The sequence below is a fragment of the Euwallacea similis genome, chromosome 17 (assembly GCF_039881205.1).
Source record: "Euwallacea similis isolate ESF13 chromosome 17, ESF131.1, whole genome shotgun sequence".
Classification (NCBI taxonomy): domain Eukaryota; kingdom Metazoa; phylum Arthropoda; class Insecta; order Coleoptera; family Curculionidae; genus Euwallacea; species Euwallacea similis.
Window position 1 is genome coordinate 19,285 of NC_089625.1, and position 18,350 is coordinate 37,634.

The 18,350-nt window shown below is 37.8% G+C and overlaps 1 protein-coding gene across 2 annotated transcripts; it reads right to left on the minus strand.

Moving 5' to 3' along the window:
• Nucleotides 1-3,229: 3,229 nt before the first annotated feature.
• Nucleotides 3,230-17,148, minus strand: LOC136414457 (galactoside alpha-(1,2)-fucosyltransferase 2-like). 2 transcript variants are annotated; one of them, XM_066398479.1, is made up of 5 exons: nt 16,975-17,148; nt 13,526-13,994; nt 7,932-8,134; nt 6,147-6,358; nt 3,230-3,710 (listed from the first exon to the last, which is right to left on the minus strand). In XM_066398479.1, the coding sequence occupies exons 2-5, from the start codon at nt 13,923-13,925 to the stop codon at nt 3,368-3,370; spliced, it is 1,158 nt and encodes a 385-aa protein (XP_066254576.1). In that variant the 5' UTR covers nt 13,926-13,994; nt 16,975-17,148; the 3' UTR covers nt 3,230-3,367. The 2 variants fall into 2 exon arrangements, with proteins under 2 accessions (XP_066254576.1, XP_066254577.1); XM_066398480.1 differs by lacking the exons at nt 13,526-13,994; nt 16,975-17,148 and adding an exon at nt 9,905-10,180.
• Between the last annotated feature and the right edge of the window lie 1,202 nt (nt 17,149-18,350).

Genomic DNA, 18,350 nt, shown 5'->3' on the forward strand with positions numbered 1-18,350 from the left:
AAGAAAAATGGAAAAAAGTATGTTGGACGGACGAATCGAAGTTCAATCTGTTCAATTCTGATGGTATTCACTATATTAGAAGACAATCTACTCAATTCTAATGGTATTCAGTATATTAGAAAACCTCCTGGGAAACGACTGTATCCTAAATATACGAAACCGACCTTAAAACATGGTGGTGACTCCGTAATGGTGTGGGGATGCTTCTCGGAATTTGGAACGAGACCACTTCACATTATTAAGGGCATTATGGATAGGATAATGTATCGAAATATTTTTAGAGACATCATGGTTCCCTACACTGATAAAAATTTGCCTCTTCGATTCAAATTTCAACACGATAACGACCCGAAACGTTCTTTTAAGTTGGTGAAACAATTTTTTGAAGCTGAAAAAATCATTGTTTTAAAATGACCGTCGCAGTCATCTCATTTAAATCCAATAGAAAACTTTGGGAAATCCTTGATAAAAAGATTAGAGATGTACAATATTCAAATCGGGATAACTTGTTTGCGAAATTACTGGAAACCTGGCAAAATATGGACTTGGTTGTTATCAATAGGCTGTTAGACTCTATGCCAAGGAGGTGCCATGTTGTAATTAATAATAAACAGTACTATAATACTATACTAAGTATTAATTATAATTACTTTAATGTTTAGAAAAAATGTTTTCCTTTCTTTTTTAAATTGAGTTATTTTTTATATGTCTATCTACTTTTGTCCAGCCATATTCTGTTTTTTTCTACTGTTTCATTTAGAATTTTCAAGATATTTCAGAAATTGTTGTTTTATTTATTAGAGTATGGCTATCTCTTTTACAAAAAAAATAAAACAATGCTCAATTTATTTGTTTTAATATAGTTGAGATATAAATCGACTTTGTCTATCTACTTTGAACTAATACTGTACATTTGTTCTATATTTTATAAAAATTTGGCCATTCATAATGTCAATATAATTAAAATATGAAGAAGTGAATATTGCAATGTTTCAAAATATCTTTAGGATAAAATTAGTGATAACTCTAATCATGATAAAAATGTTGAATTTAAACGACTGCAATTTTGAACCGAAAGATAATTCATTAAAGGCCGGTAAAGTTGGTTTGCAATGACATTTCAGTATCAGGTTGTAATTTTCGATTTACTAGCCGCAAGTAAGTACAGAGTATTTATCGGAAATAGAAATGTTGCGTGTGTAGAACGGTAGGTGGACGAACTTTTTACGAAGAAGGAGAGGATCCAAGAGGGGTGCCAAGAGAACTGGGGACCGAACATGTGGCTCGGGTCTCAGCGTAGGAGATTCGGCAGGCCATTGGGCATCTCAAGAGCCGCAAGGCTCCGGGGCTGGATGGAATACCGAACGAGGTCTTAAATTTGTATCTTGGGACAGTGCCCCAGGGTATGGCTGACTACGTTTCACGCATCGTGACGTCGGTGGTTTTCCTGAAGGTCTGGAAGAGGGCCTGATTGGTGCTGATGGAGAAACCGAAATGGGAGTCAGGTACGGGGGCCTCGTACCGACCCATCTGTTTAATTGACAGACACGGAAAAGTAGCGGAGAAGGTGATCATAACCAGACTGATGGAAGAGGTGAAAGCACATGGCATGATCGGTGAAAGGCAGCATGGTTTCATGAAGGACAGGAGCACCATGGACGTCATGCTGGGTGTGATATAGATCGTGGAGAAGATCAGGAGGACGGATTAGAAGCGCGCGGACTTCTGCGTTATGATAACCATTGATGTTAAGAATGCGTTCAATTCCGCGCCCTGACACCTCATAGTCGAGATGCTCAGGAGATCCCACGTGAGAAAATACATGACTGACCTCGTGCAGTCATACCTGCAAGATAGAATCTTAACGTTGCCTAACGGAGAAGCTCGGAAGCTGTTGTGTGGGGTTCCTCAGAGGTTCGTGCTGGGCCCCGTCTTGTGGAATCTGTACTACAACGAGATACTGACGATGGGTTTTCCAAAGGGCGTCACTCCGGTGGCGTTGGTGGTGACGGACAGGAATAGGGAAATCCTGGAGACGAGGACATGGAAGGCCATGGAACTGATCATTGATACGTTCCGTGCCAAAAGTGTCAACATGGCGACAGACAAGACAGAGATGAAGCTTCTGGCCGGACGTAAGATGATTCGGAGCATGGATCTGAGAGTGGACGACGAGATTTATGAGACGAAGGAATGCGTGAAATACCTAGGGGTCTGATTCGGTAGGGACGCTCACTTCGGTGAGCACGCCCGACGAACGGCCGAAAAGGTGGCACGGGTGATCCGTGAGCTCGAAGGCATATTACCGTGGGTGAACGATTTGGGATACTAAAGGAGGCGATTCATGGTGATGGCGATATCGTCGCCCCTGTTGTACTCGGCTCCTGTCTGGCAGACGGAGCTGACGTACAGGCAGTGCGAAGCTATTCTGAAGAGGGCAAATCGTTTGTTCGCGTTCCAGGTGGCTAGCGCCTACAGAACTGCTCCGGCCCCGTCGGTGTTGGCCTTAGCAAAAATACCGCCGGTGGGAATCAGAGTGAAAGAAAGGAGCATGATGTGGGAAAGGGGGAGAGAATGTAGGGGAGAGGTGTGAGACTGGATGATGGAGGAATGGGAAAGGGAATAGGAGGAGTATGAAGGATAGGCAAAAACCTTCATACCCAGAATCCGAATGTGATATGAATGTGAGTGGACAAAGAGCGGCTATATGCTGTCTCAGGTGTTTACAGGGCACGGTGTGTTTGGTAAATACCTGAGGCGGATAGAGGTTGAAACGAGTGCGGAATGTTAGTTTTGTAACGAAAGGGAGGACACGCCACAGCACACGTTGTGGGGATGTCCGGAATGGGAGAGTTATCGTGTGGAAGTGAGGGAGGGGGACTCGACCTGAACCAAAGCACGATAAAGAACGAATTGGTGGAGAGTAGGGAGAAGTAGGAATTGTTTGAGAGCATGATTGAAAAGATTCTGAGAGCGAAGATTGCAAGCGAGAACGAAACGAAGAAGAGTGGGTTGCGAAATTGTGACCTCGCCTAGTCCAGGCGAGCAGGAGTCCCCGATGCAAGGCCTAAAGGCGCTTCTGGGGCAGAAGAGAAGAGGTGGTTTTAGTGGGTAGGTGGGCGCATTTTCACTTCCTCGCAAAAAGAAAGTAAGCACAGGATGAGCAGATCTATCCAGACAGTATGAAAAACTTCTACTGGAAGTAAAACCCATACTAGGATACCTTCTTTTTATTAATATCATATATGAGTATATTATTACGAACTAATCGTTCATTCAATTCAATTTAATTCAATGATCTAACAATTACAAACCCCATCAACAATCACAAACATTGTTAGAAACTTTAACAAAAAATAAAAATATCTTAATGCATCATTCGCCATTTTTTTATGCCTATGATAGCCCCCCTTGTATTGTGGATCGACTTATAAAGGGCTTCACCACCTGCTAAAATGGCACCCCATTCTCCGTAGGTCCCATAATCGAAGATGGAATGATTACACGCTGCCATTATGGCCAAATCTTCCCCAGCCGTGTTGTTTCTTTTGTACGACGCAACGAAAACGTCTTGTAATTTGCCGAATTGATCGTAGCACCACTGTGGATCATCACTAATGATGATGAAAAGACATCTTTTGTACTTATTTTTATAGTATCCCATGGCATTCAAGTAATATTCATTTGTCGCAGGTGTAACTTTGTATTTTCTGAAAAAAAAATTAAGAAATTTGTGAATAATAAATGTTATAGTTAGTTGCACATATTTTCATTTACACTTCACTTGATTTTATTAAAATTATTTATACATGCGTATATTCCAAAAAATACACAAATTCTTCTAATTCTTTGGTATGTAGTTCAATTCTACTAAGGACATCATTAATGTTTTCTAGTGTTCAGACTTTGAACTACAAACAGCAAATTCCTTGATAAAAGAAATACTGGAAAGCAAAACAAAATGGGACTGATGCAGCGACGTCATTTCTGCTGTAATTAGAGAAAAGGAAAGGATCGACCGCAACATTTAAAATACATAATCCTACTGAGTTCATAAAAAAATTACAAACACATTAAAATAATTTAAAAAAATAATAAAAATTAAAACCATCGAATTTATGTTTCCCCGACTCCGAGGCTTTTATCCCCATGGGACAATTCCGGGTCGTGACAGATTTGGAAAAGAGCCCCGAGATTTTTAGTAGGTGGGTGCCCAAGCGAATCCCACACTGCTCGATTACCAGACACGACAGACCGAGTATCTTTTTGAAGATTTTCCTCGAAAAAAAATTGTTAGTATTAAACTTTTTCTTTTTATCTATTATAATGTTACAATTAAATTCCTCCAATTTATTAAAATTAAATACAATTTAAAAAACAGCCATTGAAAAGCTTTATAATATGTCTCTATATTAAATTTTCTACCAAAAATATATGGGCTTAAATACTTAGTTATCCGGACAGAAACAAAGAAATTTTTTTTCAATGAATGAATAATTTTGTTCCCAATGCGTATGTTACGGAAAAATTACGAAGTATTTAACCTGGTGACAACACCGTATCAAATATAACATGTTAATTTAACCGTTTCTGACATATCTAGGTACTTTTTTCTTGAAGAAAATTGTCCAGACGCCCGGTCTGTTATTCTAACGACCTGGTAGAATGGCATTCATCGGAGCGCCTACCCATTAAAAGTCTCGGAGGATTCCTCCCCAAACTTGCCACGACACGGAATTGTTTCTCGGGAATAAAAGCATCGGAATCAAGGAGGTATAAATTCGATAGTTTTATTATTTATTTTTTCATTATATTTTATTATATTGTGTTTTGTTTATTGAGTTTGTATTTTTTATGTACTCCGTAGGATCATGCATTTTAAATGCTGCATTCCATCTTTTTCTTTTCTTTGACCAACACAGAAATGGCGCTGCTGTATCGGTACTATTAGGTATAATATGCTATCCCCGGTATAATATGCTTTCTAGCACTACTTCCACAAAACAATCCGGTGTTAACGCATTTAGTTCTTCTGTTTATATTTCAAAGTCTAGAAACTAGAAGATGTAGTGTTCCGCAGAATCGTCGATTTCGCAGGTCCTGCATTCAGGCCCGGTTTTCCCGATTCAGTACGTGAACGCCTCAAACTTTCCATGGCCGCTTGACGCTTGAGTTAGAAAGTAATTCAGCCGCCTGTGTCTGCACAAAATTCAGTTTTCAAGGTCAGGGATTAATCTCTGAGTCTCCTGGTCTTTATCTTCTACATTCATTCATCATTCCTGTCAGTTTCGAATGATTGGTGTTTTGACCACTCTTCTGTCACCCTTCGTTACTCGTGGAAGAATGCTGAGACGAATTCTTTCTTCCAGGAGACAGTCGATGGGGGGGAGTGCCCACTAATACTTGCATCGCTTCAAGGGACAGAGTGCGATATGCGCACATGACCCGCAGCAGTGTTTCTATTTGCAAACTCAGCATTTTGTGTGCGTACTTTTTGATCCTGACCATCCATCCCCAAATAGGGGCGACATAGAAGAGCGTCGATTCTATCACCTAGAAAAGCAGTTGCTACTTTTAAGTGGATGATCCTTCCATCGCAAATATAATCCTTTAATTTAAATATCTAGGTACTGAAGATTTAGTACATTTATAAATACAGGGAGGCGCGCCGAAAAGTTTCCATTCGGGTTTTTTTCTTGTAAACGAATAAATGAAAATATGCTCCGAGACGTAAACCTCAGTTTTCAGAGACATATTTTTTAAACTTTTGCACCCCCTCTGCCCCAACCTCTACGAAGAGGTGTCTGTGGCATTGAAATCTTAAATAGAAAGGAAGGGCGAGTGGTATCTTATTTTAAAAGGAATTGAATTCCCTTTGCCATGAGACCTTCCTCGTTGGGATCGATTGAGTAATTCGTGAGAAATAAAGAAATAAAATGTGGAAGTAACAATATTTTTTGCTACTTGTGTCAATGAAGTAAATGCTGAAAATGTTGACCTACCACCTCCATTTAATTATAAAGGCTCTGTTCGAAATGTTACGCTCACGCTTGCGTCTCGTGCGCAGCAGTTCAAGTTTATGCGTTAACAGTTACCTTCCTTCATTTGTTATGTAAATAACTATTATTATACATAACATGACTTACTTATCCAAATACTTGATGTAGTCGTCTCGTCTTACGTGCACCCCTATAAAAGTAATAAGCTCTGGTTTGGAAACATTATTCAAAGCCTCTCTGAGGATGGCTTGAGCCTTGAAGCGAAGCTGCTTTTTGAAAACAAATTCTTCGTTCACAAGTCGGTTTAGATAGGGAATAGCACTAGCCTTCTTAAAACTAAATTGAGGTAGTATTATACTCTAAAAAAGATATAAGGTGTAAGTTTGTGTAACGAAAGAGACTCGATAGTCAACATACGTACTTACAAGTTATTTTTGCTTATTTTTGTTTTTGTAATTTACTAAAAACTAATATTAACCAAAATTTAGTACCCTGCGGGTTTTTAGACCTTGGAATTCAATTCTTACAATTAAAAAAGCACAGCAGACATTCAGTTAATGCCAAAAAATGTGATTTTTGATAAATAAAAATATATAAAATAAAATTTAAACTTTGACACTCTGTATCAGAAAAAGGAGACATTTGCGGATATTTCGTTATTTAGATGCTTTCCTTACTTAAACAAGTTTACCCCTTTAATTTTTATAACATGATCCCCTGTTATTAAGACCCTGTTAATACAAGCATTTGGTAGAGTTTTTTTATTTCCATTTAACCATTTTTCCTATTTTTTAACTTAGAAGATTTATTTCAGAGATCAAAATCGGAGGTTTTTTTACTTTAAGGCACGCTTAATCACTTTAGAGGAAATGTTCCTTAATATTTAAATCACACTGAAAATATTCTGGCAAACGACCACTGCTGCAGTAAAGATGATTGAAAAACATTTATTGAGGACTCAAGGTCACGTGAAATGTTGGATTAGATAACTTCATAACTTGCTGTGCTAAGAACGGCCACCAATGATTTCTGCGAGTTTAAAAATTAAGTCATACCTATTTCATTTTAATATTACTCTTTATAAGAGTCAAATTTTTGATCTGCAATTAACTTTAATTGTAAGCTAATTTTCATAGAAACGTTCAAACGGAACTTTAATATTATACAGCACTTGTAAAAAGTATTGCAACACGTTTATAACTTTTATACGCCCGATATTTTAAAAAAATGCTTAAACAAGTATAATTTTATTTTAAAACAGGCATTTAATGGGATAAAAATGGCATTTAATAATTAATTTCGATTTTAAAATTTTTCACGTCTATCCAGTTACCTCTATTAACTTTTTATTTTGAAATGGAAAGATACCCACCGTAATATATCGAATGAAAGGCAATTCAATAAAAGATACAACGGTATATTCAGATCTAAAATTTAAACTGCAGTTTCCTTAAAAAACGAAACAAAGTCTGTATCTTAAAAAGATTAAAAGTTTTAAGTGAAAAAATAACAATAAGGGGTAAAAATTCCAAATTGTCTTTAATGTAAACAATTTTTTAGATATAAAATATTTTCTTTTTCATAAAATTCATTAGTAGTTGGATTCAATTATTAGACGTCTACCACAGTTAGAATATCAAAAAAATGAATCGTTTTCTGAATAGATGTGAAGAAATATTAACATTAAAATGTAACGCATTAAAAACCTTTCTTTAAATAAAATTATACGTGTTTCAGCATTTTTTTAAATATCGGATTCATGAAAGTTATAAACGTGTTGCAACACTTTTTACAAACTTTGTATATATTTTTTGTTTCTGTGGAATAAGATCGGTACTTTAACATTATGACTCTATATGAAATATGTTAAATCACGTTTTTATCGGTTATTGGTTGTAGGAAGCAAACCCAATTAAATACGAAGTTACAAACCTGATTGCCATTCCATTTGGCCATCGAGTCAACTGTTGTGTTTTTAAAATCAATAGGACAATGTGCAATATTATCCATATTTGGTATGGATAAGTTTTCAAATAACTCCCTCACTCCATATTTAACGCATCCTGGATCATATGGTGTTAAACCGGTTACTTGAGCAATAACCCATATTTCCGCATACTTCCACACTTGATTACCTGAAAAATAAGAAATTCAATTTTCAAGTCTGAGTCCCGATTTGAACGTTGAAGCGACAACATCGTTTTATCGGCTGCGCTTATCTTAGTTCGATACGAGTAAAACCATAAACAAATAGTCAAGTTAAGATAAACATTGCGGTGGATACTGAGTGAAATTTTTGGAGGTACTACGGAATAATGCCCTAAGAGGTATCGCGGATGGACATCAATATGCTCAACTCGTATGAGACTGCTCTTGAGTACAAGAGTAGTCAAAATAGTAACACAATTACTAAAGACCCTCTCACTGTAAGTAAACAAAATTCATATTCTGCTGTGACTAGAGCCACTCCAGAAACTAATTTTCCGAAAAAAGAACAAGCCATAGTTATACAAGCAAACAATGACCTCAAATTGCAGGACTTTGTAAAGGCTATAGGTATTTTAATTGGACCAAAAAACATAATTTTCGCATCCAGGATATCAAATGGAAGAGTATGTATTTACTTAGCAAACGAAAGTTTAGTGGACCAAATCATGCAGACCCACCATACTATAACAGTTGCAGACTCCCAATACAAAATCCGTAGATTGGTCTCGCCTTCTAAGAGAATAATCATCTCAAATGTAAGTCCAATTATACCCCACAGCATAATAGAAAATATCGTAAGACAACTTGGCTTGCTCCCCACATCGTCTGTTTCTTTCTTGAGGGCTGGAATTCCGGGCGATGAATATTGTCACATTCTTAGCTTCCGAAGACAAATCTACGTCTTACCCCCCACAGATGATTTTCAATTGCAAACATCTACCATAATACAGCACGAAGAAACGGAATACAGGGTATTCCTATCAACAGATAGGTTAGAATGTTTCCGGTGTAAAGCTATTGGACATAGGGCAAACAACTGTCCAAACCCCCCACCCCAAAGTCAACACAACACCGAACAGGTAGACAGCCTAGACACTACAACAAATCAAACAACGAATTTTTCACCGCAACAGAAGCGATCTCACTCCGACATAATAACATCCTCAGAATCACAATCACGACACTCAACAGACTCCGCAACAATGCTACCTCCTCCCCAGTCCCCAGAAATTAAACCTACAGAGACTATCAAACAAGCAAGAAAGAAACGAAAGACAAATACCACAGTACAAAATCTTCTCTCGGAAAACTCAAAGAAAGTTATACACGACAGATATCAAATAACCCCAAATAATTTTGTTCTACCGATCGAAACATTCACTGCTTTTTTAGAAAACACATTTGATAAGGAAGACACATACAGCGAAGCAGCAAAATATACAAATGATATAACAACATTGGCGGATAACATCTACAGCCTATATCCTTTCCTGAAAGAACGAGCCATAAAAAACAGATTTACTCGACTATATAAGAAGCTAAAAGCACATCTAGATATGGACAGGACGGAAGTAGAAAGCATAGCATCATCACAAGACAGAGACGAAATGATGTCGGATTGCTCACAGCAGTCCAATGCCACGTCGTACTAATCTTCGCCAAATTCACATTACAACGCAAACACTATAATACTTCACATAAACTAAATCATTTTCAATTTAATACAATGGAATTGTGATGGGTTCTACCCACGATTAACAAGAATCCAACAATTAATTTCTGAACACTCTCCGGACATTTTGAGCCTCCAAGAAACTAACTTTACTGAAAAACACAAAAAATACCTGAAACACTACCAAGGCTATCACTACCTCAGGACAGAATGCACCAGGGCGAGTGGAGGTGTATCCACTTACATTTCAACCGATCTCCGCTCAGAAGAGCTTTCCATAACCAGTGACCTGGAGGTTGTTGCTGTGAGCGTTTGGTGTCCACATAGAATAGCCATCTGCAATATATACATCGCCCCCAATTATCCTCTAACAGAGGCAGAGTTTCACAATATTTTAAAACAGTTACCAAAGCCATATATTCTACTTGGAGACTTCAATGCGCACAACGCTGCGTGGGGGTCAGACCATACGTTTGGTAGAGGAAAAGTTATAGAGAATGTCCTAATTAACTCTGACTTATGTCTATTGAATACAGGGCAGCCTACGCATCTTAACATTCCATCCGGCACGTTCTCTGCAATCGACTTAAGCCTATGTGATCCAAATAGTGCAACTCAGCTAAGTTGGAAGGCTCTAGATAGCCTTTACGACAGCGATCACTACCCTATCAGTATTTCCAATAAAGTCAACATGGACTCTCCTGTGTTTGAGAGGTGGAATTTACCCTGTTCAGATTGGAGCAATTTTGCAAGGGAAACGGAAAGTCTGAGTGAAAAATTGGTATTATCCGAGGATATAAATGAAGCAACACAACAACTTACCGAATGCATCCTGGACGCTGCTTCCAAACATATAGGGAAAAAGAAAGTGGGGACAGCTAGAAGATCGGTGCCTTGGTGGAACGAATCATGCCAAACCGCCGTTAAAAACTGTAAGAGAGCTCTGAACCGATACCGGCGAACAAAATATCTGGACGACTATATAAAGTTCAAACATCTAAAAGCCAAGTGTAAATACATTCTGAAAGAAAGCAAAAGGAAATCCTGGCATCACTATGTAAATACAATCACACCAGAGGTAACCCCCTCGGAAATCTGGACAAAAATCAAGCGCATTCGAGGACAACCCACCAATTTCAAAGTGAACTCCATTGAACATAACAACGAAATAATTACAGACAGCCGAGAAATTGCTCAGACCATTGCTGAGCATTTACAACGGAAGTCGGTCAATCACACACCCCCCGCACTACCACTTCCAATTCAACATAGCAATACAATGTTCTCAAACGAAATCAATTCAGAATTTAAGTTTCACGAAATTACCTATGCTCTTTCCAGATCCAAGAACTCCTCAGCCGGACCGGATGATATTCCGTTCATTTTCTTAAAGAATTTATCACTTACCTGTCTGGGAAAACTCCTAGAACTGTATAACAAAATTTGGGTAAAACAAGTATTCCCCAAATGCTGGAGAGAGTCAACAATACTGCCCCTTAAGAAGGATGAAGTATCTCCGCTCAATGTAAAAGCCTTTCGACCCATATCACTAACTTGCACAATGTGTAAATTAATGGAAAAGATGCTAAACAAAAGACTACTATGGTATCTGGAAAGTAACAAGCTCTTGAACCCTTATCAAAACGGTTTCAGACAACATCGCAGTACCTTGGACAACCTAACACTAATCCAATCGGAGATATCCAACGCGATAATATCCCAACAGGAAACGGTGGTGGTTTTCTTTGACTTGGAGGCGGCTTTCGACACAGTCTGGCAACCACTCATACACAACAAACTGAAAGAATACAATTTGCAAGGAAATATAGCAGCCTTCATCAACAATTTCTTAACCGAACGAATGTCCAGAGTAGTGGTTAACGGAGCAAAATCGGATGCTTTTCCTTCGAAGAACGGAGTACCTCAGGGCTCAGTACTTAGCCCAACACTCTTTAACATGGCCATCAACGATATACAAGGATTCATTGAGAAGCCTGTTCAACACTGTTTGTATGCCGATGACTTGGCCATCTATTTCTCTGGAAAAAACACTTCCACTACGTGCAAAGTAATACAAAATACCATCAACAACTTACAGGGATGGGCATCCAGCTCTGGTTTCAACTTTTCGGAACAAAAATCAAAAGTCATGTTGTTTAGCCGTAAAAGAAATGCACGCCTGCCTCAACTTACCTTGAAATCAACCCCTTTGCAACATGTGAATGAGCATCTCTTCCTAGGTCTCACCTTTGACAACAAATTGACGTGGAAAAAGCACATATTAAAGACTAAAGCGAATTGCCTCAACCGGATGAACATAATCAAAGTTCTAGCAAACCAACACTGGGGCTCAAACGAAATGATGCTGCTTCGGATTTACAGAGCCCTTATCCGTTCCAAATTGGACTACGGCAGTATAGTGTACGCATCCGCTAGCGAAACAAACTTGAAGTCCTTAAATACAATACAAAATACTGCAACGAGACTGGCCTTAGGTGCTTTCAAATCCAGTCCAACCGACTCACTGGCTTTCGAGGCACACGAGATGCCTCTTAAATTGAGAAGAGAACAACTTTTACTGAACTACTTCACTCGAGAGATGGCGGACCAAGGAAGCCCTGTTGCTCAATTGTTCAGCGGCCTGCAGGGTCTGGAAACTACATCGAGGTCTCCTTCTCCCATTTCTCACGCCCTGGCAGGATTGCTGAAGGATATCGACTTCTATCCGAGCTTCAACCACTATGTGACATCCACCCCTCCATGGAGTAGGATACCGCCGGACTTTCACTTGGCCCTTCATCAATACAGCAAACGAGACTCGCCAGCTATCCTTCTCATCCGTTCTTTTCAACAAATCATTGACTCATTTGCACCGGACAGTATACTCTACACGGATGCCTCTAAATCTAAGGAGGGCGTGGGTTGGGCAGTCACGAGCGCGCGCGACTTGGTGGCGAGCTCTGGTCTTCCGGATGTGTGTGGCATCTATGCGGGTGAATTGTTCGCAATATATAGAGCAGTGAAAGGGATGAACGGTGACAACAAAACATTTGCTATCTGTTCGGACTCACTAGGTGCATTACAAGCAATCAAGGACCCTTACAGCCCGAATTCTCTAATTCAAAACATCCAAGAAGACATCCATACCTTATCCTCCAGCCACTGCAAAATTCACTTGGTATGGATCCCATCACACATCGGAATAGCAGGTAACGAATTAGCGGACTCGAGTGCGGGAGATGCGGCCCGCTCTCGGACCATAGAGCAACATTTTTACCTACCGAAGGACGCAAGCAAACATTTCACAGTGGCTATTGAGGGTAAGTGGCAAAACCTCTGGAGCCTATCCAACACAAAACTGTCACGAATCGAACCATCGCTGCTCCCTTTTAAACAACTCCAACTAGATAGAAAAGGCACTGTGGCCATGAGAAGACTGAGGATTGGACATACAAGACTGACTCATGGTCACCTAATGGAAAGGACACCCCCACCAAAATGTGATAGGTGCAATGTCTTGCTGACAGTCGACCATATCGTCACAAAGTGTCCAGTCTATAGTGCCAATAGGGCCTCTTTCCGAATTAAGGATGAACTGCACAAGAACTGGCACTCCACCGTAGATCAGAGAGCAACCTTAGAATTTCTAAAGTCAATCGATCTTTTTAACTCCATCTAAATGTAATTTTATGTCTACTCGAAGTGTACATGTACTAGAAACGTCTTGTAAACCGTATGTTGTCAAATGTATGTTGAGTGCCAATAACCTAAGTAGTTGAGGCACTATAATCTTAATAAAAAAAAAAAAAAAAAAAAAAAAATTTTCAAGTCTAACGATATAATACGGACTTAACCATAGTCTCACCAGTTCTTCCTCCAGAGGTATACGTTACAATGTGTTTTTTCGGGCATGGATGCTTTACTGCAGATTTGTCGATAGTCCTCTTCCTCAATATTGGTTCCTTGCTGCACAAATATTCCCTTAAATCAGCAAATGTAGTTCCGTTTCGAGTTGTCATAAATTGTTGTGAAGAATTATTAACAATCTCAGGAGGATAACTTTTAGCAGACGACGAATCTTTGATATCATCGTCTTTTTCTTCAGCCGAGGCCAGCCAAAGCTCGTAATCACCAAGACTTTGTTTTTTAAGATCTCCAATAGATTCAAATCTTTGTTTATTTAAGTTTAGTACATAAAAACTGATTAACAATCCGGTAAATATTGTGATGCTTAGAAATATTAGTTTTCTTTGGACCATAATCATATTATTAGGAGATTAAGCTAGATTTTGATTCCATGGGCCTCAAATGAATACATAAGTAGTTTCTCTGCACTGAAACGGAAAAATCGTAATTTTTAATATTGGTTATCACGATATACTCATATAAATGTTATATCTCATATTAGATGCATGAGATTAATTAGGGCATCATACGTTTCTTGTACATTTTTATCTCTAAAATGGATCCTAGGAATTATACAATTCTATTAGCTTTGTCTGATAAGATACGAAATAAATATTGTAAAAAAATCAATATTTGATTTGACAAAGTGCCTCAGACTTGCTCGGCATTATTTGAAGTATGTATTCTCTAGAACAAAATAAAGAAAAAGATCATATAAATATGTGTCCGACCTCGAACAGCGGAGTTACAGGGTGTTAAAAGTTTAGAAAAAAACTAGCTTTTAATTTCATTGCGCTTGATTTACTGCAGATAGAGCTTTTAAATTTGATAGGCATATTGAATAATGGGTATTGCTTAATATGAGAATAGATTACCTCCAACTATAATACTTTAGAAACACGAAAAATATAATAGAGCTGAAGTGTATGGATTGTGAATACGTGAAAATAAATGGCAGTAATGACACTTGTCTTTTGTTGGATACCCATCCAAATCATCTGCTATGCCTCATCCCAAACGAAGCGATAACCAATATACATAAATCGCTCAACTTGAGGGATGTTCTGGTTTGACCGTGAGAACCATTAGGTAAAAATATTCTCGAGTACTCTTAACACACCGTGACTCTGTCGCCACTCACCAGTCCTTATCAGTAATTTGGCCCTTCTCAGAATCACATGTGTTAAGACGTTAATTGCAAAAACCTTTTAAGGTCTGTTTTTTCTCATTCAATCTAAAAATCCTAAGTTCGTGGGAACCTACCAAATCTGTGTTCTGATTGGTCAACTGGAACAAAATAGGCTGAAACCAAATTCTGCTCATTTTCCCTGCTTCCTTTTTTTTGTCAGATTTAGAGTGGAACTCTAGGCATAAACATAGATCCGACCTTCTTCCAAATTTATACTTGAGATTCTAACGCACCTAATACAGTAAAAGTTATCATAGATTTTTAAATATAGACTTATTGACGTTACGGTAGTTTTTTGTCTCGACCATCGTCCTGATTTGTCGTGGCGGTACCCACGTACAAAAGAATACCTGGTGTCAGAACTTTTCCCTTAAGACTCCAACACTTTTTTATTTTCATTTTTTGTATTGGTGATTACTTTAAGTGGTCTTTGTTAGTGTTCAGTTTCTTTTACATTGGCAACAAGATATCTTTCCTATAACAATGTTTCACTAACAAGAGAAAGGACCCAAGAGTACTTCCCGATCTTAATGAAATTTTACAGCGAAGTTACTTAGACCTAAGAATAGTGATGTATAATATATTTTAAATGCCATCTTCAAAGTTAAAGGGTGAAAACTACCCCCAAAATTTCGCCGATTTTTCGTTTTTTAATGATAACTTTTGATACAGGTGAGTTAGAACAACAAAAATAAAGCAAACTGTTCCTTTTTTAATTTGCCATCAACCTCTTAAAATTCGGAAAAAATATCATTTTTAGTTTTTTTTGTTGAAAATTTAACTTTTTTTGGCCCCGTTTTTACACGCGTCCAGCTGTCTCGTTTTTTACCATTTTATAGAGAAAACATTTTGGTATGTAAAATATACATAACTATTCCTAGATAGGTCTAAACTACTTCTCTGCAAAATTTCATTAAAATGGGGGGGGGGGGGTGTAAGTCACTGCGTCTTTGTGAAGCACCCTGTGTAAATAAAACTTAAGTCTTCAAATAGATCGAATGAAACCCTATAACCATATTACAGCCTTTGTATTTTGCATTTTTTTTTTATATTTCAATTTAAAAAGGCACAGGGGTGCGACGGACGTTATGTAAGTCCTCACTGAATATTCAATACTAACTTTACCTAGCAACACAAAGAAAAGGGGAATGAACGCATTTCTTTAAAACATATTACTCGCTTAAAGACAACGTGATTAAAATAAAATATTAAAGTTTTGAAAGTTTTCGCACATTCATTCAACGTCCCATTTAGAGCTATTTTGATGTCAATAGAGGGTGACAAAATAAATTCCGTACTGTTATTCTGAGAAGTTTTTTACGTTGATATTGTCAAGTCTGGTTATTTTTTGTTTTTATTTATATACGTATAATTTTAATACAAGAAGTATACTAATTATGTGTCTGCTTTCAGTTGTTCTAATGTAATGCACTCCAGTGCTACGTCCAATTTCACGAAAAGAAGACAGCTGACATTGGCTGGAATGGTTTCCAGAAACGACCGGTTTACGACGTGGTAGAATATTACAAACAGACGGGAGGGGCTGCAAACCACCCTCGTCCTTAAGGCCCGATTTCGAGTACGTCAAAATCTTGAACGTTCAATGCGTAAAATGGCGAAAAAATTCTGTGTCAATCGAGAAAGCGTCCGTAGTATTGTCAAAAAGCTAACTCTGTAGAATTATAATACAAAATCGTTTGTGTCCATTTCGTTAACCAAACAATGAAGGGGAAGCCACTGGCCAATATATAATTTAGATGATGACCTCCCACTTTTTGTTGCGAAAGCAAAACTGCTTTCAATAAATGACAACCAACAGGAACTTATTGAAATTAAGCGCTTGCTACAGCAAGTATTGTCTGATGATTATCAATATACGAAAGCTGAACTTAACAAATGGATCGTTGGAGATAAGGAACTTTTATCCCTACTTGGCGATGATACTGTTTCAGATGAGCAAATTGTTACAAATAATTCAAAAGTGAAACACGATGACACAATCGGCAGCTTTAACAATTACATGCAATGGACTGAGAAAAATGGAGCCGAACTAGCAACATTATCCACACTAAGAATAATGCAAAATCGAGTAGTGGAAGTTAAACGACTTATATCACAAGTAAAAATTACAGACTTTTTTTAATTACATACATAAAAATATATGTTTAGCAATTTTTTCGTATTAAATGTTTTTAACATTCTAATAAAAAATTACGTACCTGTTATATATTTGTTAAGAATAAACATATTTTATTTATTTTTATTTATTTTTGCTTTCTCTAGGAATAATACATTCTTGATAACTTAAAACACTAAATTTTTAATTACTTTAATGACCACTCTGCACTCTACATTTTTCGATAATCCGGATTGTTTTATCTTAATTCATCCGGATTAGTAGAACGTAGTGAGTTTCTACTGTGTTACGCATCACATAAAGTTGTCAGATCGTGATTGATTACCTTATCTTCTGAAGCAGGGCCGGCGCTAGGCAGTTCGGCGTCCTAAAAAATCACCAGCCAGGACAAATGTAAATTTTGCTTAAGAACTCCCTGTATTTGTTTTATCTGGGCCATCAAAATCATATTTTTGACTGAGAGATTAAACATCATTAAGATAAAACTCCACACGTGAAATATTTGTTCATGTTACTTTATCGTACAGCTGACATTTTGATTAATAAATTGTGATTATTTTTTCTCTGTTATGTTGACTAAAATTTATGTATATGTCGGGGTAACATTAGGAAAGTTTTCCATATTTAGCGATATAATATTTTAAAGAAAGTGTAATGGAACTTGCGAAACAAAACTCGGAAACACTTTAGTAGATTTTTATTCCACTCGTTATGACACACACACAACCCTTAATCGTTTACAAAACCAAAGATCTCGGGATTAAACTGACATTTCAATAGAGAGAGCCAAAAGTTAATGAGGGAAGTGACAAAAATTCCGGGAGCGTCGAGTTATATTACTATTATGGTAAAATGGTCAAAATGGTTATCCTTTTACAAGCTTCGGGGTATCTTAAGTACCAAATCTGGGAGTCAGTACCCATAGGAGTACTCCGGTTTTAGGCAATTAACAAGACTATCCACAGATGGTAACTTTCTAAATCCTTAACCCGTAACGTCAAGATAATGGTAAGAAAAGATGATTTACGGGGATGTTGCAGCTGTAGTGAGATTTTAGCGAAATGTGGATATTTTAGACTTTTGTCTTAACGAGAAAAAGGAGTGAAAGTTTTTATGAAGGGTAACCCTTATTGGAGGATAATGGGTTCCCAACATATGGCCATCCCGGACATACCACTAAAGTAGTGGAAATTCATAGGCGTAGCCTAAGGGTACATTACAAAAGTAAAGTCGAAAGGCAAATTAACGAATTCACTACTGCTCGACCGCCCTTCTGCCCTTCTATCTCTTAACTACTTGTTTTTGGTTCCTTTCTTAACTTTCCCCGCTCGGGTGGTCCTTAAGACCCAAGGGTAGTGCCTGCCAGTCCCTGTTTCCCATGGACAAATCCCTAACGTGGGCACTTAATTATGTCAGTAGTAGTGACCTCGATTGACAATACTTTATCTTCAAGATGAC

Excerpts from the sequence above, each read along its gene's own strand:
- LOC136414457 (XM_066398479.1), bottom strand. The coding sequence starts at position 13,925 with ATGATTATGGTCCAAAGAAAACTAATATTTCTAAGCATCACAATATTT. Across the intron at positions 8,135-13,525 it reads TACCTCTGGAGGAAGAACTG|GTAATCAAGTGTGGAAGTAT; the intron begins GTGAGACTATGG and ends CTTATTTTTCAG. Across the intron at positions 6,359-7,931 it reads CCAAATGGAATGGCAATCAG|AGTATAATACTACCTCAATT; the intron begins GTTTGTAACTTC and ends TATCTTTTTTAG.